The sequence below is a fragment of the Lutjanus erythropterus genome, chromosome 21 (genome assembly GCF_056507025.1).
Source record: "Lutjanus erythropterus isolate fLutEry1 chromosome 21, fLutEry1.hap2, whole genome shotgun sequence".
Taxonomy (NCBI): Eukaryota; Metazoa; Chordata; class Actinopteri; order Lutjaniformes; family Lutjanidae; genus Lutjanus; species Lutjanus erythropterus.
In genome coordinates, this window is record NC_139337.1 from 25,146,075 (window position 1) to 25,171,509 (window position 25,435).

Here is a 25,435-nt window from a genome sequence, read left to right on the forward strand (position 1 = left end):
TAATGTGTTCTTTATTAGTCAGTGGTTATACCCTGATTAGACACTTTGCACCTAACGGTACACTAAAAAGACTTAACAAGCCAGACTTTGTATCAAATTACACAAAAACTAGAAATATGTTATTTATCAGACAGCATTAAACCTTTTATTAGATCTTTATTAGACTTAGAGGAGTAATTAGCAACCTATAAACAAAATATTCTTTTACTTCTATGAAGATCAAGTTCACACATAGGGGAAGCAGCACATAGGTGATTTCACTTTAGTTTACTGTTCTATTGTAATGTGTCCCTGATGTTTTTCTAAGAATGTCTAATACACGTCTAATGGTGAGAAACATTGCAGTTTAGTCCACAGTACAGATCTGTTGCAATGTGCCCCGAATCTCCCTCAAATAAAGGTCTATCAGTGGGAAATAATGCACTTTAGTTTACAGTACAGTTCTGTTATAATGTATCCTAAAGTGTGCTCTAAGAAACTCTAATAAAGTAGGAAATAATACACTTTAGTTAACAGCACAGTTCTGTTGTAATGTGCTCAAAATTACCCTCTAATAAGAGTCTAACCATGAGAAATAATACACTTTAGTTTACAGTACAGTTCTATTGTAAAGTACCCTAAAGTACCCTCTAGTAAGGGTCTATCAGTGGGAAATAATACATTTTAGTTTGTCGTACAGTTCTGTTGTCATGTGTCCCAAATTACAGTATAATAAAGTCTAATAAGGGTCTCATACTGTCTAACAAAAACTGTATTATTTCTAGTTTTTGTCTGATTTTATTCAAAGGATACCGTGTTATGTCTTGTCGGTGTACCGTTGGGTGTACAGTGTATTGTTGTTTTTGTTTAATATCTCAGAAAGAACATGTTACTTCTAGTTTTTGTCTAATCTGATACAAAATCAAGCTTGCTACGTCTTATTTGTGTATTTTAAGTGTAAGTGTGAGCGATATCTGTTGTGCGCCTCCTTGAAATGCTAAAACATGTATTTTCTTCTGAAGGCTGTAAAATCTCCTGCAGGGTGTTTGAAAAGCAGCCAGTTTTGACAGCTTCTGCAGAAAATAAAAAAAATAAACGTGGGAGGAAGTTTTGAACGTGCCACAAGAAAACTACATTCCAGTCGGTTACTCAGTAGCAAACGCACGAGTTCCCATGATGATACCTGTTGGCCTGGAATCAAATCCAGATCTGATAGACAGTGTTTTTTGCTATTGATCTGCAGCGAGGAGGATCGAGGCATGTGCAAACACGCATCTTTTCTGAGGTGCGATGAAGCGGTCCAGGGTCTCACGGTCATGAGCTCCCCTAAAACATCTGCGTCCTTTGTAATGATCGGCGTGACAGTATGTAAGTCACATTTCCACAGCTCTTTCTTTTTCTTTCTTTTGATGTGCCCTTCCCAAATGTGAAAGATAATGTGTCCTTTCTTCTGTTCTTTCAAAGGGTTTATTATTCTCCTGCTCTGCCCTGGTCAACTGAGGGCACAGCTTGGAACTACCCCCAACATTAAACACATTGTGATTGGAAGGTGTTACAGTTATATCACACTAGTTAACCCCAGCTTGAGGTAATAAACTTTACGGCGATGTTTACTCATCCAGTCCCGAGTGGGACTCACTGAACAGCGGTGACTTGAGCCTAAAAACCCGAAATAATTGATTTTCTCAGAAAGCCCAAAGCTGTAAATGTTTGTTTGGCCCCAGCAGCATATTAAAGAACCGCGGAAATTATCAAGCCAGTGTCACAACACTTGTTTGATGTGATGCTGAATGAGTTTTATTTGTTTTCTGTGCTTCCGTGGAAAAAAGACACAGGAAGAAAGAAGGTTACTGTGGAACAAGGGCTTGTACTGATATGCTTTGTGTGAGAAGATGATGGAAATTCTAGTTTGTAGTTACACAACTTAACTCATTATCTAGTCATATTTGTTTAAGTTTCTTTTGAAATAGGGCTGGGCAGTATTAATCAAGTTTATTACCATGTGCTGCAGAACAAGAACCTGCTGTAAACCAGTTTTTAACTGAGTCAGGCCCGATTAATTGTAACTGATTTTTATTATGTTGCTTTTAATATTTTCCTGTGTAATAAACAAAATAAATAAATAAATAAAATATGAGAGCAGATATCATCCTAGATTTTTAATATCGTTATATCATAATATGGCATAAGTGTTTTGTTTTCCTACGTTTAAATGCTGCATTACAGTAAAGTGATATAATTTTCTGAATTTACCAGACTGTTATAGCTGCTGCATTAATTGCCTTCATCCGCTGAGCCAGAAATTTCCAATTTAGTAGCCCTTATATACACCAAACTTTCCTGCTTTATTCCTCTCTATACTCTGAAGATTTTTACAAAGGCGTTTTATTCCTAAAAACACAGCAATGTTTTTTTTTTATGGCTGTTGAAAGTATTTTCTGATATCTGTAGTACAGGTTATCCAAAATTCCCTCTGCAGAAACACTTGACTCTGATATGGCACAAAAATGTATTTATCATTAAAGTAAATTTTCAGGCACACAAGTTTTAAACCTCTCCAATATGGAGATTTCTGGTAACATTTTAGTTGAAAGTGTGTAAATAAGACTGTCATTACACTGCCATAACACCTGGCATGAACATGAAGGGGTCTTTATGAATGTTTATGATTGTCCGTTATGTCATTTCTAATGTAAAGTTTACATTGTTTGAGATGTGTTGACATTAACCAAGACAAATATGTCGAACCAATTTCTTTAAGTCTGATTATGTCAAGTCATAACAAAGACATCTCAAACAATGTAAACTTTACATTAGAAATGACATAACTGACCGGCTGAAACATGCAAGACCCCTACATGTTTGTGACAGGTGTCATGACATTATTGTGACAGTGTAATGACAGTTTCATGAACACTCCAAATAAAGTGTTACCAGATTCCTGTTTTTCTCTTTTTCTTGTTGTATTAAATTGTGTATCTTTGGGTTTTGGACTGACAAAACAAGACATTTAAAGACATCACCTTGGACTGTTGTGGACACAAGCGCTAATGAAAGTAATTGTTAATTGCAGCCTTATGAATGATTGTTTGACTAATCTCTGCAGCCATAAAACCATAAATATATATTTCATCTTCTCCTGCAGGTATGACTGTGAGGACATTTGGAGACAGTTTGAGGAGGCGGTTGTCCGTCAGTCCTCTTGTAATGTCACGGTGGAGGATTATCATCAGATGTTTTATGCGATGCCACAAACCTGGCCTTGTGATAGGGTGAGCAACAACTTTGGAAATTAGATAACATTCATAATTTTTCACCGAAATCTCATCAGATGGAGAATCTCTTCCCTCCTCTTCTGTTTAGTTCCTCTTCTGGAGTAAAACCAGGACACTGATGCACAGCTACGCAGCTGTCGCACGTCACTTCTGGACACTGGAGGACACGCTGGTCGGCTACATGTTCAACGACCTCATCTGGTGTGGACAAGAGGAAGACTCAGGTAGATCTTTCAACAATACAGAAACAACTAAAACAGAATGCTTGTTGAGGAGAGCAGCGGGAAACACAGGAGAACCCAGTGGTTCACAAACTTTCTGCCTTTTGATGTCTTAAAAAAAAAGCAGCAGAACAACAATTTTCTTCTTCCCTGTATAATAGATGAGCACGCAAACCTTTCAATTTATCTTACGAACCATTTAAGGGGTCCTGACCCCCAGGTTGGGAAACGCGGCAGTAACTCAATCATGATATAACATTAGCTGTAACTGAATTTGTTTCCTGTGACACGGTGTACCAAAAGGGACTCAATCGAGTTTACTTATTTAGATGAAACACATAAACAAAACGTAAGTACAATGTAATAAAACTGTGATCATTTACTAACTAAGTTATATGTTATTTTGGCTCATTTGAGGTATCGCTAATAGAGCCCACTAACAGTAACCCTGTCATATATATTTTCATGCATTTAATGTTAGAATTAGCTTCGATCAACATTAGTGAGTCACAGTGCTGCTGGTTACTGTGTATTATCATTATATATGAATACCACAAACAAAGACAATACAATGCAATACAAACTATATATTAAAGTATATATTTAAAGCTGTTACAGTCAATATTTTTATGGTAATGATGGATCATGAGAATCTGCAATGTCCTTTCATTATTTACCAGATCATATCAAGATAAAATGCAGAGTGCACAATAAATGGAAGGCACCGGGAAAAAGTAAGATACATATATGTTCCTTAAAGCTGCACAAATCAATATGTTTACACTGATAACGGGTTAAATGACCAACTGTGCTGTAATATGAAATGGGTCTCTTATAATGATGTTTGTTTTTTCAGGTGATTACAGCAGGCAGCAGACAGACAGTTAGTTAGTTAGGAGCATTTAGCAGCTAAAGATCCAAATATTTCCTTCAGGAGTTGCTAGAGACCAAAAAAAAAGAGCTAAAAGAGATTGAATATTGGACTTATTTTGTCAGGTGGCCAGATATAAAACAATTACAGGCAATTATAATGCAGATTATTGACTCTCCTGCAACAATTCATAAGCCTCCAAGAGAGAATCGCTATGTATCTAAGAGTCACTTTTTCAACAAGTTCCCCATATATCAAGTTATTATTAGGGGTTCTCAAAGTTTTGATGACTGAGGGCTGCACAAGAAAACCCATGAGCCTGTCGCAGGATTTGTGATTGCTCTCATAATGACGTTTAATATTTCATTCGATTTGACCAGTCCCTCCAGGAATTCGCAGGCCTGTTTTTGGGATTGTTGCAGCCTAAAATGATTTCACGGCAGCTTTTCTAAAAAATCGTATGTTGAGATGATTTTAGGCATTTTTTTTGCTATGAAATTGCAGGACCAAATGGAAATTTCAAAGGAACATTGCACCTTTTTTGTATAATTCACTAAAAATTGTAGACAACTCTGAGTGTTCAAACTAACCTTTCCAAAAATCTTTTTGGAGCTTGAACCATCAAAACAGCAAAAATTATTTAAAAAAAGTGCATCTAACATTCACAGAATAATAGCAATGACAAATGCTTTTCAGTGCCTGTAAAAAATAGTGAATAATAAAACAAAACATTAAGTCGGTTCACTGAGATGTACATGTGTAATGTTAGCGCGGGGGGGCTGCTGTTTGGTGGTGCAGAACAGAGTGGAAGCACAGAGGATTGGTCAAATTTGGGGGAAAGCTGCAGAATTTGGACAAAACTGCAAGGTTGCGATCGCAACTTCCTGGAGGGACTGAGTTTGACACAGTAGAAAGTAGTGTATTAAATGTAGGATATTGAAAGTTAAAGTACTAAAATGGTTGAAATATGATGCACGCATATCATGTCACTTTCAGGGACTACAAAACATCTTTCTGAGAGCCACTATTGAGAATCCCTGACTTAAAAGTTCATCAATATTGTGTTTTCATTTCTACCCGCTGGCTAAAAAATCTGTTAATGCATCGTTAAGTGACTCAAATAAAACCTATAATAACAAGGGATTTGAATGAAACATTGCTCAGGCAGCTGCAGCTGTGCTCCCAAATGTTTTGTCACACCCTTAGGATTTTGTTTTGTTTAGTTTTTTTTGGAGTTGTAGTCCTCATTGATTAACCTGCCAACTGCATGTCAACACCTGAACAGGTTTTTTCTCACTACTAACTCCTGTCTCGTTTGAATGTCATGAAGGTGACGATGCTCTCCGTCCTTTAACTGATAGCTGTGAATTTGACACACAGGTTTTGATTTCAGTTCTTGTCCGGAGTGGTCAGCATGTAGAAATCATCCCGTGTATTCCCTGTGGAGGCAGGCCTCACAAAATGTGAGTGTCTACAGTTGTTTATCATTTATATGCAACATACTGTTCCAAAACCAGCAGTGGAATATAACTCTCATGTGATTTTCTCCACCCATTTGTTAGTTTGCAGAAATGGCATGCGGCAACATCACTGTATTACTGAATGGGTCTATTGTCAATGCGTTCAATAGAAAAAGGTAAAAACAAATTAATTAAGCAAATGTTTTAGCAATGGTGCTTGCTGAGTACATATTAAATATATAGATATTTCTTTTTTTAATCCCACAGCATGTTTGGAAGTGTTGAACTGGACGGTCTGAACCCACGCAGGGTGGATTATGTCAACATCAAGGTGGTGACCAACCTAGAGGGACCCTACATGTGAGGACTGAAACAGTTAATACTTTGTGAAATGTTACAGTCACGCAAAACTTAAGTCACCTTTTATAAAGAGCTTTTAAAGCTGCCTCGACATGGCGTGACCGCTTATTGCTTCCGTGATTCCTGTAAAAACAACCACAGGGGCTTGTCCCTGAATGCCATTGCTTTTTCTATCAGTTCTAAATAGTGAATAAGAACAAATAATGGGTTGCCAGGTTATGAAAAAATCATCTGCTATGTTCCTTGGCTGGAAAACTTGTCTCACCAACATTTATGACTTTAACCAGCTTGAAATGACAAGGCTATGTTTTGTTTTATGCGTGTATTATGAAAATGAAGCTGAATTAACACCAAATAGAAAGGATGAACATCTGCCAGAGGGATTTTTCACAACCTGGCAACCATGGAACTTATTAATCAACCTTGATATTGCAATTAGTTACAGCTTATATATGGTGACTTATCAGGAAGTGGTACAAGTTTGCATCCACAAATCAAGTACCATGTTTTTCTCTATAAAACTTTATTTTACAGGCTCTACATTTTAATGGTAAAGAGGTAACAATTTGCAAATAACTTGATATGTACCTTCAGTAGGGTTTTTTTGTTTTTATTTTCTATACAGTTGTAATCAGTGTCCTGTTCCTTTAGTCAGACTGATTCCTATAGCTGCTCCACATATCAGTAGTTTAAGATGAAATATCATTTACATAACATACAGACCTCATTTGACCTCATGCAACCGTAAAACAAACTTCCTAAAACTATTTTTTTTATTATTGTAAGCCATCATAAATTAATTACCACACACATCCAAGTTTACAATCAAGAATCAAGTTATAATATAATATGTGTAAAAAAAAAAAAAAAAAGTCTTATTTGCTTTCTTTCAGGCTGTTCAGCAACAGTTAGACAGAAACTACTTGTAAGTTAAGCTGGTATGATCAGCAGAAGTTAAACAGAAACTAGTTGGGAAAAAGTTACATTAAATATGTTGAAGAAATAATTATTTTTATGTGCTTATTGGGAAATAATGGAATGAGTGAATTCAGGGGTAAATGATGGGTTTATATGGTGGTCATTATGTGCTAATTAGCACCTGTTTAGCATGAAATTTGACCCCTTAAATGAACTGTTACCTTTTTCTCTTCTACAGAGAATCATGTAGTCGAGGATCCATTGTAGACCTGATCCAAATCCTCCAGTCCAGAGGTTTCCGCTGGACTTGCACAGACAACGACCAGTAAGTGGCGTCCAGCAAATCCTACAAATTGAACGTTAAGGAAGAAGCACTTTCAGACCTGACAGGGTCAGATAGACGTATGAGACAGATGGTGTTCATGCTTTAATGCTGAACTTCCTGATGAAAGTACCCTGGGGTAACAGATATAATATTTGTCCACAGGACCCTGATGATCCTTCAGTGCATCCAGAACCCCAAACAGTCCTCCTGCCAAACATGTGCTAACAGCCTGTTACACAGAAGGAGCCTCACATTTGACTGAATCACCCACAGATTTATCGTGTTTTCCGATGTTGTTATTTTGTAGTCTTGTGCTCATTCATGGTGCATTAAATGAAACTGGCTGCTCAAAAGATTCCTTGAATGTTTTATTTACGCCTCATACTTTATTGATCCCATTTCATTAGCAGATCAGGTCTGAATAGCTCTTGGAAATGTATGTTTTCTGAAGCCCAAGCTCCTACTTGACTACCAGCTGCATGCTAATGTAAAGATATTTTTGTTGAGGGGCTGCACCACTAAAGCAGAATATCAGCTGACATGATAAAGACCTCAAGATGGGTCATTTGTCCCCAGTATAAAAGCAGCGTATGTCAGAATCTGAAAATCCGCCACCATTATCACTGTAAGTGTGGCGCATGTGCAGCACGAGAATGGAAAGCCTGACAGGTGTAGCAACAGTAGCTCAGGAGGGCGGGGCTTAGTCCAGCATGTTATTTTTTGCCCCTGGACCTCATAACAGCTATATCTGGCCATGCCTCTCTCACTGACAGTGTTTACGGGACTAAAGGTCACAGTAGAAACTCTGCAGGCCCTGATCAAGAACAGATAAGAGTTTCAATAAACTGAAATATTACTTCATATTTTAATAGGCTGACATAACTGATTATGTTTTTGTTTGCTTTTTCACTCATGAATTATTGACATTTTGGTTCCTTGATAAGTTTTGTTTGGTGTGTTCACATTTCATGAGCATCAACCCTCAGGCTGTAACACACCCACACGGATACAGTGCGCCACTTGACCTGTTTGCTTTTCTTTGTTTCACAAAAGGTAGTTCCCAGGAATATCAGAGCCTCGGCCTGATTTGAACTCGGAACCGCAACATTCTTAACACTGAACTTGTCATTTATTATGGTACAAGAGAATTAGAGCAGGACACATCCGCCAAATTATACACATGTATTAGTGGATCACTAAGTCATTACACCTCTTGCAAAACAGAGATGAAGAACCTGTTTACTGGAATAGTTAACCTTTAGTTTTGATCTTCCAGCATTTCTCAACATGCACACGACTGTCTTTTGCATGACCCTTTACTTATAGCTCACAACCATCCGTCAGTAACTGATGAAACTGCATTAATTTCACTCAGCTACTGTAACAGCTCCTGTAATTAAATCACTTACTTGCCTGATACAAAAAGGTAAAAGCAGCCAGCTTTTAAAAAGATCAGAGTCTGAATGAAATGAAGGAAAGAAAGGACGGGCTTTAAACTTGTTTATGTCTGAACCACAAGTATATTTTTCTGCTTCTTGAATGACACTGAACAGAAGAGGACAACTACAGTAATGATAATTTTTAGATGTTACACAAATATAAATGTAAATAATATAAATTTGACTAATCAGGGTCAGCACAAAACAAACAATTCAGTATTTCTAACTGAAATTATATACCTGCCTGTTCCCATGGGAGAACCCTTTTCAGTTCCTGGCAGACCCTGTTATTAACCCTTTCAGAGTTCTACATAGAACCAAACATAAAGGGTTACACCTAGAACCATCAGTGAAAGGTTTCACCCAGAACTGTATGAGAGGTTCTGCAGAGAACCCTCCTATGGTGTAATGGTTCCACCCCGAACCCTGCTCCTCTTTTCACCTTCTAAGGGGGCGAGCAAGAACCCACTCAGGGGGTTCTATCCAGAACCTTTTTTATATTCCACGTTTTATCTAGAATACACTCAAGGGGTTCTATCGAGAATCTTTTTATATTCCAAGGGCTTTATCTAGAACACATTCAGGGGGTTCTACCGAGAACCTTTTTATACTCCAAGGGTTTTTATCTAGAACCCACTGAAGAGGTTCTACGAAGTACCATGTTATATTATGGTTCAAAGAACAAAAGAGTGCTTTCAGGATTTCAACAATCCTCAAAGAACTCTTTCTTCCAAAAATGGTGCTTTGGATGGAAAGGGTTCTTAATGCAAACCCTGTCCTCAAAAAAGGGTTCTTCAGAAGCAAACAAATCCAGGTAGAACCTCAGCTCTTCAGGAAGAACCCGTTTGCAACCCTTATTGCAGAACTTTGGTTTTGTTGTCACAATACACCCCTTCTCTCCTGCTCTGTTGTCTGCACAAATAATAATAAATAATATAATTCAACACACTTACATATTAAGGTTTAATTTTATAAATAGTGCTGCATGGTTTAACTTTTATGTTTGAAAAACATGGATGTTATTCTCAGGTTACAGTTGACATACGCTGCATGTCAAGAGCAAAATTACTTCAGAACAGTGAGACCTGGAACTGATCTTTTAGATTTTTTTTCAGATAGTGCCCTCTGGTGTTGGACACAGGACCAGTGTGACAACTTACCTGTGTGACAAGATGCCTCACTCTCCCTTACTTTACTTTACTTTACTTTACTTTACTTTACTTTACTACTTACTTCCTGAACTATATTTTGATGTATTTAGCTTTTATACTTCAGCTTGGTAAAATCTCTGCACTGTTGTGCTCTTGCTGTTCCACACGGTTTGAGTTGTTGTTCCACTTCAGGAACTTCACCGACAGATACGGATCCTGATAGGACCACATGCAGCGCACGTGTGCACGTGCGCGCGCTCCTCCGTAAATAAACGTGAGAGCGCGAGCGACGTCTCCGTGACAAGTTGACAACAAACAAGGTGACAGTTTGACTGTAAGCAAGAGTTTGGCTTTAGTTTTTATTGTTTTAAGAGGGTCAGAAATGGAGAGGGGAACGTTTCGTCCTCGCAACAAGGAAAAGATAAAACGCTGGGTGATTTTTATTGTCCTCGCCCTGCTGCTCCTCATTTTCATCCTGGCTCTGGTGTTGGGACTGACGCTCAGAAAGACAACCGACACCTATACAAGTTTTAGTACTTCAGAGACTCAGCATTTCAAAGTGTAAGAGATTTTATTTTATTATATTTTAAGAATATCGTTTATTGCCAAACTGCTTTCTCACACAGCTTGGAGACTGAAAATAATTAAATCTGGAATATATGTTTAATATATAGTCACAGTTTTATTTGGTATATCTTGCTAAAACTAATGCAGTCGAGCATTGACGGAATCACATTTACCTAAATAAAAATACAAGGTGTTTGTTACTTTTCTTGAAAATGACTGGATAAATCAATGGATTAACTTATTTAAAAATATATATCTATTTAATGTCTATAGATGAATTATACATAACATATTAGGTCTGAAAAAATGGTACTGGAGATTTTCAAGCCAGCTTTTGCAAAAAAATATATATTTCTTTAATTGTTTTTTTTTTTAAATAATATGTTATTTTATTTTACTTTACTTTGATTAAACTGAAAGTTTTGCTCACTGACCTCTAATCTGTGTCAGGAGGTGAAGTCAGGTCAACAGCAGACTCAACAACTCAGCCGAGTGTCTTCATTTTATGTGACTTTACTCCATTACATCTTAGAGGCAATATTGATCTTCTTACTCTATACTACATTCCTCTGACAGCTCCAGTTACTTTTCAGATTTAATTTTTTCCCCCCCTAATTTTCTTGTATGGTGAAAACCGTATGTCTAAGTTTGATTTGTTTTTTTTAATAATCCTTTATGGATTGAGAAAATTCTCCTATTTCTGAAGCTAAAACAACCTTGGATTATCTGGAAAATGTGCTGTCAAAAAGATGAAAGCAGGACTGTTTTTCTGACTTTTAGTTTCCACAGGACAGCAACACTACACATATGATAATCTTATAGAATATGATGAATTGATGATTAATCTACCCAACAAGAGTCGATCAATTATCAGCCTGGCTGATTATCAGCTCCAGTATTCAGTACTTTAACAGTTATTGGAATCATTTAAAAAAAAATCAGATTGTGATAAATTAAATTAGTTTAAAAGCGCACTAATTTGGCTGTTGGGTAGCTTAATGTATAATAACACATCATAATTGTTCATTATAGTTTGGTTATATTTTGTACTAAAAATATGAATTTGCAAAGTGAAATTATTAAATAAATATAGAGGAAAAAAAGTACAATCTTTCACTAAGAAATTCAATAGAGTGGAAGCATAAAGTAGCAGAAAATTCTGAATATTGACAGTAAGATTTTCTTGTTGTTGCAAATGTCTAAATACAGCCGCCGATACAAATGAGTTAAAATTAGCACGGCGTTAAACATCTCCAGCAGTAAAATGCAATGTGCACATTAATGCAGCAGTGATTTTCTTCTGCTCAGGGTGATAACAGCAGCCGGCGACATCAAGACAACTTTTATTTCAAGATGTGAGAAGTTCAAAGGGTAAGAGATTTTATTTTATTATATTTTATGTTTATGTAAAGAATATTGTTTATTGCCAAACTGTTTTCTCACACAGCTTGGAGACTGAAAATAATAAAATTTGGAATATAATGATATGTTTAATATATATTCACAATTTTGATCAGCTCCAATATTTAGTACTTTTACAATTATGATTAAGTGCATAAAAAGTGTTTTTACTTTTGCCACTTTATACATTTTACTGATATTACTCACATAAATTTGTTTAAGAAAAGGATTTAAATACAGGTTTATGTTCAACTTTTATTCAAGTTCCTGGTCATTTTGAAAGAGGATGTAACTTGTGGTGCTGTTAAATTGTAGTGCGTCATGCTGACGGGCGTTTCTGTTGGTTTCTCCATTCGGTTCATATTAACGAGGGAAGTCTAAATCACAGAAACACCTCTGTATCATGCAGCACAGTTCAGCAGCCTGGAAAATAATCATAACGTCAAAACAGTTGAATTAGGTTTAGATTAACTGCATGACCGTCCCATTAGTTTTAGCTGAGTGTACTTTGAATGACAATTTCCATGGAAATGCAGAAGTTGTGGTTTTATGAACTGGAATGTGCGAGTGTGTGCCAGCAAGTTTTAGCAACCTTGGCAAGTACCAGTGACTCACATTTGTGTTAATAATTTGGGAGAGGTGTAATAACAATAAGTGCTTCTACCTTGGAAGAGTACTGTTAAGAAAATTCAATTGAAAGTTGGAGTTTAGCCCAAGGTTTGGTCGGCGTGCCACTTTTCATCAATCATTAAAGGACTGGCCTTCTGTCTGCACTCTCTGTTTGTACACTGTGTCTCCACTGTGCATGCAATGTAATGAACAAGCTGTTTCTAAATGATCTTTTTTCTGTATTATATTTGATAATTAATAACTAATTATTGCACATCTACTGTCATCTATTTTTCAGATATGACTGTCAGAAGGTATGGGCTGAATTTCAAAAAGCCTACGTCGGACGGGACCCTTGTAAAGTTCCCATGCAAGCCTACGACCCCTTCATTGCTGCAGCCCCCTTCAAACCTGCATGCAACAGAGTAAAGATCACTCACCACAACACTTTCTGTGTGCACATTATCCACTCCAGACTTCTTTTATAATGCTGAATAACACATTTAACAATGCAATATGAACTTTTTTTTTTGTTTAGATGATGTTCTGGAGCAAAACAAAGGATGTGGTCCATGAATTCACTGAGAAGAAAGATTGTTTTGTCACTTTGGAGGACACTGTGTTGGGATCTGTGGCGAATGATCTGACCTGGTGTGGAAAGGAGGGCAGCAGCGGTAAGACTTTTAAGGAAAAAGACAGCCTCATAATTGGGTTAAATTTGGTGCAGCTTAGTTAACTTTTTGTAACTGTATGTAAATTTGTGTTATCTGACATCTAAAAACATGTTTTCAATGATCTGTGGCAGCAACCTGAAATGTGTTTGTCACCATTTAAGCACCTTGCATGTGCTCATGTGTTGCATACCTTTTCGACATCAGAGGGATGATGTAAAATGCCAGACGTGTTATTTGGGAGGCCAAGGGTTCCTGTTCTCTTAAAGCATGTCAAGTCATGTCAAGTTTTGTTAAGCCCATAACTAACAGTTCCTAATCTGACCTTAACAAGAAAAGAGATAAAAAACTTGGCACATAAAAAGTTCACATATTACATGAAGCTGTTCTCACCTCGCTGTAAGTGTGCGGTAAGACGACACCCCAGCTGTAGAAACACCATCAAAAATCATCTGCCACCCCTTGCTAAATCCCCTGGCTGCAAGAAAAAAAAGATTTCTCTCTCCCTGCCAAACATCTTTTCAACTTCCTGCCTTTTTTAAAGAAAGACTAAAAAGTATTAGTGCAGCTAGGTTCTGTAACAGAACTTTTCCAGAGGCTATTCTTAAAGGAACAGTTTGATATTCTGGGAATTACACATTTGCTTTCTCATTTGTGTATCTTGTATATGACATATTTATTAGTGAGCTTTAAAGGTGCCGGTAAAATATTTTGTTACCTTTGTTGTGACCAGGCTCGCTTTCTACCTGTCTTTATGCTAAGCTAGGCTAACCAGCTGCAGGCTGTAGGTTCACATTTAAAGACCAGACATGAGAGTGGTATTGATCATCTCAACTAAATATCATATTCTCCTTAATCTTGGTAAGAAAGCAAATGCAAGTGCATTTCCCAAAATGTTGAACAATTTCTTTAACTCCCAAAACATGTTTTTATGATTCTATGATTTTATGCATTAAGGTTGATCAGTTTTATGTCTTGTTGCTGGTATGTGATGTCCTGATGTTTCTGTTTTTGTTTCCTGCTAACAGTCACGAAAACATCACCAACTACACTGAAATGGCAAAAAGAAAAAGTGTTGCATGTTTTTGTGTCGTTCTAGAAACACTCACGTCCGGCTGCCCAGGATGGGCAGACTGTGAGAACAACCCCGTTCGCTCTTTTTGGAACAGAGTCTCAGTTGCTGTAAGTTAACAACAAGAATTCACTAGTTTTCTACTACTGCATCAAGCAGTGGTTAAAATAACACACATCTGGAGCATAAGGTGAGGCAAATCTCTCCTGAATATAAGTGATCATGATGGGGAGCAGAGAAGAAAAAGGCCACTCTGCCGGGCTCTTCATCAATGAGGCTTTGTGCTGGTCTCCATGGAGCCACATTGCGTAGCTCTCTCCTCAGCGAGCAGTGGCAACCCACACATTCAGAGGAGCCCCGCTTTGGTTTGTCTGGGTGCAGAAACACAAAATGACTAAAATAAAACAGCTCAGAACAGCATGTAAAATAAGCAAAGTGTTAGACATAAAACTAAAAAACACTTAAAGTTAAAATATATTAAAGTTAAAAGTTAAATATATAAACTTTGCAAAGGAGCAAACAGTATTCAGTAGTGTATTTTCCTCCAGAAAACCTCAAATTATATTAAGGTGGGATAAAGGTAAAGGAGGATTGCTAACCAATCTGCCACCTGCTACCAGAAAGATGCAGCAACAGGACTAAATGCATATTGTCCTCCTCCTCATCGATACGAAATCTACATTTTTTTTGGGTCTGCCTTTTTTTAACTGGCTAAAATATGTGTTGCTGCTGACCCTGTCCACAGCAGTGCATAGCTTTTCTTCCTACACCACTACACCTGCTGCTTCTCCAATTTGAGATCAAACTAACCTCCATCTTCTGCACACTGACCATGGATAAGTACCTCATACAACCTAAACCCAAAAGATCCAAACTATCCCTTTAATGCACAGATTCACATTAACTGCTGACAACTTCGAAAGCTGCAGAGTTGGTGTGATATGAGGCAAACTTCACATCATCTTTGAAGGTTTAGACAAATTGTCAAATCTTCGTTAAGAACAGAGGAGAATTACTTCTCCAATCTGCAGCTTTACTGGGCTTCGTAGTGAATTTCAGCTCATTGTTTAGCTGTTCATAGCTGAAAAAGCTCTTTAAACCCACTGTGCACTACCTGCTCAGAACCAAACAGCAGAAAGAGATTAAACAGAGTAAATATTAGACTTACATTCACCGGGAGGCCAGAAACACGACTCCAAGTGACAACTGCAGGGTGTGAAATGAGCTACTGTTTGCTTAAAAGGTGCTGACATGTCAATACTGTGTCCTTAACTTTTTCTATATTTTTAATGCATGCTAAGAATGATATGCAGCACTCAATAAACACAAAATAGACATGATTACTGACTTACAGGTGATTTATCTTAAAAATACTACTGTTTAAGTGGCACAGAATTAAAAAAAGCTGCGTGCATGTGTGTATTTTCAGTGAAACTGATATGTGTTTAAGATTAAATTCAAGTTGAAAAGCATTGTTTCAGTGAGTTTGTCAGTTGCACCTGTAACTAAACCTGACAGTGATGTCAGGGAGCATCAGCGTTGCCAGATTTATGATAATTATCATATTTGTACCGTAATTTTCCAGAAAAAAAAAAGGCAGAAGGTAATTTTGACATTTAAAAAAATGGCATAAAACCACAACTGCAGCCGGTAGAGCAGTGACACAGTCTGGGGCTTTTATTTTGACGGGATAATTTTGTTAAAATATGATCATTTTTAAAGTCACAGCATGATATTGCTTAATTTTCCATCTGGCAACACTGGGGAGCACGTTTCTTCAGCATGACAACTTCAACCACTAGAGGGCGTGCTGAGAATACTGCAGTGCCGCAAAGTTAGAGAAAGATGCATAAAAATATATCCAGTACAGGAAAAGATGTTTTGCAAATGTAATACTATTACAGATCAGTTGTTGCTGGATAAAATTATATCATCGAATATTGCTGCACACAACTTCAACCAGTGTTGCTACTTGTGAACTCATCAGTGAGTTGTTGTTATGTTTGGAATGTGTTGCTGCTCACCCTCTTATTATCTCCTCGGTGTAATATTTCCTTGTGTGGGAAGCTCCTCTAAACAACCTGATTGTTTTCCAACCTTTATCAGAGAGTAAATCAGTGTGAGGGCAGCAGTTGAAAGGACTTTGTCTTGTTTTGTGGCTGGAAATGTTTGTTTGCTCGCAGATTTAACAAGTATAGTGCACCTCAGGGTGGATCAAAGCAAATTAAAAGACAGATTTTCACTGAATTCTTATAGCTGCATTGAAAAAGTGATCCCTAAAATGATGGCAAGATTGTCAGTAAAACCAAAAGATACAGTCCAATAGTTAGGTTGTGTCTTTCAGGAAGCTGAAGTCTGTCTGTAATCTAATTCCTAAGTATATATTGTCTTTAACACCATCTTCATGTCTGTAGTTTTCAGAGGCTGCCTGTGGTGACGTCACAGCGATGCTAAACGGATCCATCGCCACACCATTCAGTCCTGCGAGGTAAGCTGCCCTGCACTTTGTTTATGGCTTTAATCAGAACATTGAGAGAAGAAATATCCATTTTCTAATATCATTTCATGAAACCAAACATTTCGACAGCGATACTAAAGATAAAAATTGATACTCTTCCTATGCATCTTGTTCTTTTGCCATGTCTGTGTTGTGGTTTGTTAAGAAACAGCACAAGAAAGCCACACCATTGTCTTTTCATTGTTACCTATTTATAAAAAAAAAATAATGAGGTCCTGTTGTTCAGTTATTTTTAAAGTGATCCTGAAAGCTTTGGTTAGACTTTGTGCAGGGAAAATGTTCTAGACATGATGGTTGCTGTCTCTGTCTCTGTCTCTGTCTTTGCTGCAAGTCAAACGGTGAAGTTTGCCACCTACTGGACATCATGTCCACAAACTTTGCAGTGTAGGAATGCAACTTGTTCTCAGTTAATCTCCAGATTATTTTCTCCATTAATTTATCCTTGAGTCAATAAAGTGTTATTTCATTTTCTGTTGTAAGACTAATTATTTCAGTTCAAGTAAGTCTCATGATATTTACAGTATCTTCTCACTAAGGAAGATGATTGTTGAATCACAGCTCTGAGTTCGTTTTCATTGCTATAAGACTGTTTTTGTGGATTACATTAAATATGATATCAATTATTTTCTAAAACTGAGTGAATTTTTGAGCAAACTGCAGCCTTAAATCATCACGTTTCTTCTCTGACTCATTTAGATATCTGCTGATTCTTTCGGGATTTAATTCTGTGATCAATTTCCCTTTGAAAATACAAGTGGAAAAAATATTAAGATGCTCTGTAGCTCTGTACTTACTGCATTTAAGTGAATGTTTTGTCCTTCACAGTTTTCTATCTCTCTTTTCTTGTCCTTGTCAGTATTTTTGGGAGCATCGAGGTGAAGAGATTTAAGTCCGCCAGCGTGAAGAACCTGAATGTTGTTCTGGTCACACAGAAGAGCTCTGTGTAAGACTTCTGCAACACTGCTGTCCTTTTTTGTTGTTAAATTTCAGTCTGATAAGCACATAAATGTTCTTTCACGGTAGTTAATTTTTCAGGTACAACACACAAATATACAGAAATGGAAAACTTATAACAGAAAAATTGATGCTAAAGGTGTGTTTTTCGGTGCCCTCTTCAGCTCAAACTGCAAAACTGCATCTCTGAAGGATTTACAGAAAGAGCTGGATAAAGGGATTAAATACAACTGCAAGGAAGTGGCCGAGTGAGTACAGCGTGTTTGCATGTTTGTTTCTGTCCTCACACAGTTTGTTGACTGCATGTTGTTTGTGTCTCTCTGCAGAGCTCAGATCAAGGCCTGCAGCTCTGATCCAAAGAAACCCTGCGGCGCCTGCTGGTGACGACATGTGAACTAAATCTGACGAGATCAGACACAACAATAACCAGCCATACAGAAGATATCTGTCTGATGTTGTGAATGAAATGATGTCTTATTTTACAGTTTATTGCAAATGTAATTATTTTTGTACCTGAGACCAGTTTCACTTAAAATGTGTCTTTTTATATAAATGTCATTGATATATTTTTACAGTAAGATAATGCATTTTTGTATCTTTTATTGAAAGGTTTATGGGTGTTATGGGGAAGCGTTTTATCGAGTGTAAAAGAGCTGTAGTAGATAAAAAAAAAGTCATGTACTGTAGGGTAAAATACCAGCGCTGCTTTCTAACTACTGACCATCTCACTCCTACATGGTGACAGAATGTGTTTTTTAAATAAACTATTTTTGGATTCGAAAGTGTGGTAATGACTGCCTGTGTGAAATCATTTTGATTTAAAATATTTTATGAGATAACGAAACACATTTTACAGGAACCACCCAAAAGAAAAAGACAAATCTAAGTACATTTGAGCCAGCAGACAACTGCAGAGGAAAACCTTCAAAAGCTAATCAGTGGAATTTTGACCATATATTACTTTTGTTATATAATTGATTAAATATTTATTGACTAGATAAGCAGCTCTCTCACAATTTAAGTTGTGTAATACTTTTCTTTTACAACCAGATTTAGTAGAACGGACCTTGTACCTTGCACTTTGGCGGCCACACTGTGTAAAACAGCTCTGGATTAATAACAACGAACCACACGCAGGTCTGAGATCTTCCTCAGACCTTTTGGATGAAGAGAGCTGCACTCTTAACATGGCAAAGCTGTTGTATGTAGGGATAGCTGTAGGCATTGGAGTGATTTTAGTGATAATTATCGCGGTTCCACTGGCAGTGCTGCTCCCTGGAGAATCATTCGAAGACATTTTCATGGACAGATGCGAGAGGTTCAAGAAAACGTGAGACTGCAGATCCTCATATACTTTGGAAACTTTTTAAGTTTGGTATATTAAGTTTAATAGTACAGCAGTGACTGAACAAACTAATGTGTGCTTGGTACCAATGACCTGTTGCTTTTAATATATAGGAAATGAGACATTTTAGACATATGACAGTTTAGATAATGTGTGCTTTTGTTTATTTTTCAGAGATGAATGTCAAAAAATATTCACTGCATTTAAAAAAGCCTACGTTGGGAAGCCACCCTGTAGCGTTCATGTGGAAGACTATAAGGAATTAATGGCCCTGGTCCCCTTCGAACATCCATGCAACAAAGTAAACATCAACAATCACATCCTCTTGCACATTAATCAGAGCAATCTAGAATTAATATATCAAACAATGTGATATCAACTGTTTCTTGTCAGACGATGCTCTGGAGCAAGACAAAAGGTCTGGTCCACGAGTACACAAGTGAAAATAAGGATTGTTTCACCCTGGAGAACACTCTGCTGGGATACACCCTGGATGACCTGAGCTGGTGTGGAAAAACAGGAAGTGACGGTAAGACACTTCAGATGCTGGATGATAAAAAAGTTTAATATTTAGCAGTTTAGTTTGTTTAATATGACAGAAGAAAAGCAACGTGACACGTGTGAATATACTTTTTAAAAAACAGTAGCTGCAAGACAATCCTGCAGATAAGTGAATGAAGAAACTTACTTTACACAAACAAAACTGATGTTTCTGAATATGGTCACTGCGTAAAAAGTGTTATATTCTGGAAACGTTCACAGCCGACCGCCCAGGGTCCGAAAGCCACTGAATCTGTGTTGTTGTTCTAGAAACGTACACCACCAACTGCCCAGGATTCAATGACTGTGAGAACAACCCTGTTGGCTCATTCTGGGACAAAGCCTCGGCTGAAGTAAGCGCCCGACAAGAAAAATCAGCAGGGTTAGGGTTAGGATAAGGAGAGAAAGAGGAGCAAAATAACCAGGCCACAGAAACACATGACAGGAAGCATGAGATGTGCTGATTTTGTGAGTATTTAACCAAAATCACAGGCTCTCCCAAACTTAAAGAAAGCATTTAAAGATGGCTGAACTGAAGAACTTAACCATAAAAATGTTAAAATGTAAGGAAGATATAAAATAAGTCAGCAGCGAACACTGTGTTGCCTCATCAGTGCACAAAGACAAATTGTCAGAATCTTACTTAGTGTTTTTTTGTTTTTCTCTTCAGTGAGCTGTGTTGGACCTGTAGTCCAGAAATAATGTGTACATGTCTTAACCCTAATGTCTTCATGTCTCTAGTTTGCAGAATATGCCTGTGGAGAAGTCGCAGTCATGCTGGACGGATCACTACAAAACCCATTTTATCCCAACAGGTTAGCACGTCGAAGTTTTTCTGAACACTTTACAAACATTTATTTATGATAAGAAGAAATTTAATTTTCTCTACCGGTGTGTTATTTTAATAAACCTAAACATTTTGACAGTCTCGCTTAGGACACATAACATGCATAACGCAGCTCTACAAATAAAATGCTGAGGCAGTGTTTTATCAGATCCTGACCAATCCTGTCTGTGTGTACAGGGAGACACGTCGCCCTTTTTCACCCACTTGTAACCCATCTGCCATTAATCAGAACGTTAATTTTTATGACCTGCGGATTAACTGCAGTGCCCTAGAAGAAAAATGTGCACACACCTTGTAAACCTGTCTAGGGCCGCACCTGAATCTGAATACGTTATTCTGGAAAGCACAAATAATGAGAGACACGTATTTATTTTATCTGACATTATTTGGAAAAAGTCAGCTCCATAATTACCGCTGCATAGTAAAAAAAAAAAAAGGATGCATCTACCTCAATCAATCACTGATTTAATGCACCAAGATTATTACCTTCTACTGGATATTCATCACATATTGGACATATCATCACTGTCTGGTGAAATCGATCATCCAGAACAGGTTAATATTTTGTGCTAAACAGTTTGTTCTTTTAACACCAGACTGTGACGACGTGTACCTGCACACAACAATAAGCTTAAAAGAAAATGCTTCTTAAATAGCTCATAATGAAGTAGATTAGTAAAACGTGGTTATTGATCATGGATCTGGATTCACATAGTGATACCAGAATATTGATTTTTAGTGTTTTATAGAGTTCCAGATGGTCTAAGAGCAGATCTTCCCAGCTCAATAAAAAATATCCAGTGGGTTGCTGAGTTAGTTACTCGAATGCTGCTTTGTGTAAGAGCTACATTTTAAAATGAACTAATATAATCTTTCTAAGTTCTGTCCTTTTGTTTTGTTTGTTTTTTTGCTGGTAGCACATTTGGAAGTGTTGAGCTGAAGAGACTCACGTCCCCTAAAGTGACACACCTGAATGCAATTCTGGTCAACGGACCCAAGTATGTTTTACCTTTTTTTTTTTGTTTTACATCAAGTTTTTTCCACATTACTTTTTTTTTTTTACTCTTTCTAAATTTTGTATGCGCAGTGGTTGTTTTGGCAGCAATTCAAGCAAATTAACATTAAAGCTTTCTTTTCCTGTATTTCTCTGACTTAGGTCAAATTGCACCTCTCAGAATTTACAGACTTTAAAGAACAGCGTCAATCCAGGAGTTGGTTTTACTTGCAAGGATGTACCAGAGTAAGTACAGCATGTGTGTGAGAGTAGAGACGGTCCTCAAGCACTGGTCATTCATTCAGACTCTTACAGCGACCTTTGCTTATCTCTTTGTTAGTAAATTATATAGCTGATAAAATGGATGTCAGAGTGGATGATTAGGATAACAGAGCACGTGACTTTGACTCAGAGCAGCAGACGTCCATCAGTAAACTTTAACCATGACGGCAAACATATCTCAACTTTGACCACGACCACAATGTATATCTATAAGCATAACTGAGCAGTCGTAGAAAATTCCCATGTATACATTTACTGCATGTTTGTGACACAGTAGATTAACTTCTTCTTATTTTGTCTCTCAGATCTCGGATCAAGGAGTGTGCCTCGTATACAAATATGGGCTGCGGAGCTTGTTTGTTGAAGATGACTGACTAAAATGTCAGATTACGTGAGACGACCACTCTCTTCACTTGGTTTTGACTTCTTTTCAGCAAATTCATTACAGACTTATTACATGTGGTGTAAATTAAATTATTGTTGTGCTCATAGTTCTGTTTGACCTGAAGAGTCTGCATTGTCTGTTTATATACATTCACCATATGACAACTAAACAAAAGGGTCTGGATCAAATTTTCATGTCTTAAAAGAATAAATAAATCTTGGTTTCTGGACTAATATAATGTCCTGCAGGCTAAAATATCAGTCCTGCTGTCAGATTATGTTCAACTGAAGATCTAACTTCTAACTTTGTGATGACAAAAAGGCTTTGAATGTTGTAACCATTCAATATTGGACCCAAAAAACGAGCACAGCCTGGAGACAGAGAGAGGTTTAGACAGTTTATCATGTGTTGCTTTTTGAAGGTTGTCCGAAGGCTTGGCTGAGACAAACAGGGTTCAGGCTGCAGAGGGCTGAGCAGGGCAGGCAAAGGAGCTGGAGGCAGAGGACGAAGACAAGGCTGACACTAACAAAACCTTTAGCAGGCAAGAGCCTAGATGTCTGTACCACAAAGGAGACTGAACGATGTGGCAGAGTCTGGACGTCTGAGCTGAGGTATATGCTGCAGTGTCTTGATTAGGAGATTGGGTGCAGGTGAGCAGGAGAGCAGCTGCAGAAGATCTGATGGATGAGCAGGAAGGAGGGAACCAAGAGTCCACGCCCAGCAACACAGACAGAGACAAACATGAGACACTGGGGGGAGGGGAAACATGAAACACAAGGAAAGGGAGAGACAAGGCCCAAACATTGAAACTGCATTTGGACCTTGTTTTCAGGCAGAAACATTACTGAACATTTAACTGAATATGTAAAACATTCAATTCCATTTTAGACTTTATTTTTATGTTTTACTACACTGGGGGACAGTGTTTTTTTATTTATTCATATTTAATTTATATTAATGTACTTTTTTACATACTGGCAAAACTCTAAAAAAGTTGTCAGTCGCTTGGTCTGAGGCTTAAAATGGATTCTTCAGGAGATTTTGGCGCCTTTCTTCAGTGAGGGTTGCTTTTTGCCACAGCCAGCTGCTGAGGGTAAATCCATCGGATGCTGCAGCGTCTCAGCCAGATGTGTTTTGGATAAAAATATGAATCCAGTGTTCTTTACAGTTTGGGCTTTTCACCTGGAATTTTGTCTGATGTTTCAAATGTCGCAGCAAACCTCTGTCCAGCGAAGTCCATTAGAAAAGAAGTTTTGTTTTATGTTATTTTGACATCTGACATAGCTTTTGTATTTTTAAAATAAAACTGTTCTGGCTCTGACTCCCATTTCTCTTTTTTTTCTTCATTTCTGATCATATAATATCAGTCTTGCTATAAGATCATGTTCGACGGATGATCTAACTTAATATTTGGTGGCAAAACCCAAATTATGTTTTAAGTAAGATGCTAAAATATGTTTTGTAAAATGTGATATTGCTCGTGTGAAATGACTTTTGATGTGCATAAGAACAAATCATGCAGGTGTTTGACAGTTTTGAAAAGTGTAAAAATTGAGTGTACTTGTAAAATAAAGCGAGCAAAGATTAAAACATAATCATTTGGTTTGTCTGGTTTCATTTAAGAGAGAAAACAAGCACATATGTAATATGTTTCTCTGAATCTGAAATAATAAATTCATCTTTAGTGTTATTTTCTATCCAGTAATTTGGTGTGATTTGTGGACTCCCTCAAACCAGACAGAAACACTTTAATTCTGAGAAATACATTTATCATTTAATGTGTACACTATAGCAAACATGTGCTTAGGTAATTAAAACTAAAAATACCATTTTTACTTTCTTTTTTGTTTCATGTGAAACTGATACCTGCTCTCTCAGGTTGAACTTAGGTGTATGCAAATATACAAAACCACCAAACCACTGAACAGAATAGAAAGTGATCATTTTTTTAACAAAATCACACTTGCTTTTGGTTCTATATTCGTAGGTGTAGGCCACAAAATGTCTTAAATCTGAGGCGTGCGTACGGTGACACACACAGGAACTTTAAAAATGTGAGTGTGTGTGTGTGAACTTTTCAGAGCGAGATTGTTGTGGCAGGAAGGAGGAGGCTTGTCAAGCAGAGTAATATCCTCCTCTTTCCTTTCTAGAGACATGCTGCTGTGTCACACGTACCGTAAACAGGCTGTGTCGGTGCTGGGAAGAGACGTGTGGGGTTCTCTGTGCACAGGTGCGACATGAAGAAGGCCCCCCTCTGAAAAAAACCACAACATGGGATAACTGTGACAGTACAGTACTGTCGGTAAACATCGTCACGGTTTTAGTCACTGCCGCTGCCACTAACACCACGCCACTAATAATAATCTTTATGTAGCACCTCTAAGAACAAAGTGTTGACGTGGTTTCAGCTCATTTTTTTACACTATGTAGTCATTTTTTTTGGCATTTTCACATACTTGTCTACCGTGGGCTTTGAATTAAAGTGAATTTAATCCATTACCTGGCTTCTGAATACAAGAAGAAGTGCAAATAGCCTAACTTTTTAGCTGGACAGCAGAAAGTTTAGGTATCATCTTGGTTATGGGACTGTAAAAACTAATGTTAAGTATCTAAGATACCAGTTTTGGTTAACTAGAATCAGAAGATTTGGTCAAGCCTAGATGGAGCTGACAAGCTGGGCGACCTGTCAATCAAACAAAGGAGTTCCAGTTATGTTCTGGGCTTAAAACACTGAATAAAGACCCAAAAAAGTGGGCTATGTGGACCGTTCACCTGACTGAAAGGAACAGTTTGATATTCTGGTCACAGCACTCATTCCATACTGGACAACGCAAGTCCACTGCAACAGCATTTTTATTATAATTACAAAATAATCTGCCCCTCTGGCATGGACTCCCTTAAATCTATTCATCTGTTTTCTTTCATGCATCTGTTTTCAGCTTGTGCCTAAAGGAAAATCGACGCAGCAGATTTGATAAGATGCGTGCTGTTTCTTGATGAAACAGGAATTATTATTTCCAGGAAGTCTGGTTTTGTGTTGCTGTATTGTTGTGGTATTGGAGTCATATGGGTCATGAACTCTGCACAGCGCCAGAAACTGGTTGTGATGATGAAAAAGAAAAAAAAAGATGAGGAAATTTGTCATAAATTGGAAGAAATTTAAAAAATTAAGAAAAATTAAGAATTAAGAAGAATTGTGATCCTAGGAACAAATAATAGGGTTGTGAAAAACAAGAGTCTCCTTGGAAAAT

The 25,435-nt window shown here is 37.4% G+C and overlaps 2 protein-coding genes and 1 long non-coding RNA gene across 6 annotated transcripts; all 3 read left to right on the top strand.

Annotated features, from left to right (window-relative positions):
* Positions 1–1,007: 1,007 nt before the first annotated feature.
* LOC146307728 (ADP-ribosyl cyclase/cyclic ADP-ribose hydrolase 1) lies at positions 1,008–18,449 on the top strand. 4 transcript variants are annotated; one of them, XM_084747059.1, is made up of 10 exons: positions 1,008–1,347; positions 1,444–1,567; positions 3,125–3,251; positions 3,343–3,478; positions 4,156–4,209; positions 5,727–5,809; positions 5,909–5,982; positions 6,074–6,166; positions 7,323–7,409; positions 7,572–7,764. In XM_084747059.1, the coding sequence occupies exons 1-10, from the start codon at positions 1,239–1,241 to the stop codon at positions 7,669–7,671; spliced, it is 987 nt and encodes a 328-aa protein (XP_084603185.1). In that variant the 5' UTR covers positions 1,008–1,238; the 3' UTR covers positions 7,672–7,764. The 4 variants fall into 4 exon arrangements, with proteins under 4 accessions (XP_084603185.1, XP_084603186.1, XP_084603187.1 ...); XM_084747060.1 differs by lacking the exon at positions 4,156–4,209 and having other exon boundaries at positions 1,009–1,347; XM_084747061.1 differs by lacking the exons at positions 3,125–3,251; positions 3,343–3,478; positions 4,156–4,209; ... (3 more) ...; positions 7,323–7,409; positions 7,572–7,764 and adding exons at positions 12,875–13,001; positions 13,115–13,250; positions 14,347–14,429; ... (2 more) ...; positions 17,956–18,039; positions 18,118–18,449 and having other exon boundaries at positions 1,064–1,347.
* Positions 18,450–18,879: 430 nt separating this feature from the next.
* LOC146307729 (ADP-ribosyl cyclase/cyclic ADP-ribose hydrolase 1-like) lies at positions 18,880–20,555 on the top strand. Its single transcript, XM_084747063.1, has 5 exons — positions 18,880–19,121; positions 19,311–19,437; positions 19,530–19,665; positions 19,947–20,029; positions 20,418–20,555. The coding sequence occupies exons 1-5, from the start codon at positions 18,979–18,981 to the stop codon at positions 20,538–20,540; spliced, it is 612 nt and encodes a 203-aa protein (XP_084603189.1). The 5' UTR covers positions 18,880–18,978; the 3' UTR covers positions 20,541–20,555.
* Positions 20,556–20,862: 307 nt separating this feature from the next.
* Positions 20,863–22,242, top strand: LOC146307730 (uncharacterized). Its single transcript, XR_014772696.1, has 3 exons — positions 20,863–21,521; positions 21,680–21,763; positions 22,105–22,242. It is a non-coding gene; the product is annotated as an uncharacterized LOC146307730 (long non-coding RNA).
* Positions 22,243–25,435: the final 3,193 nt, after the last annotated feature.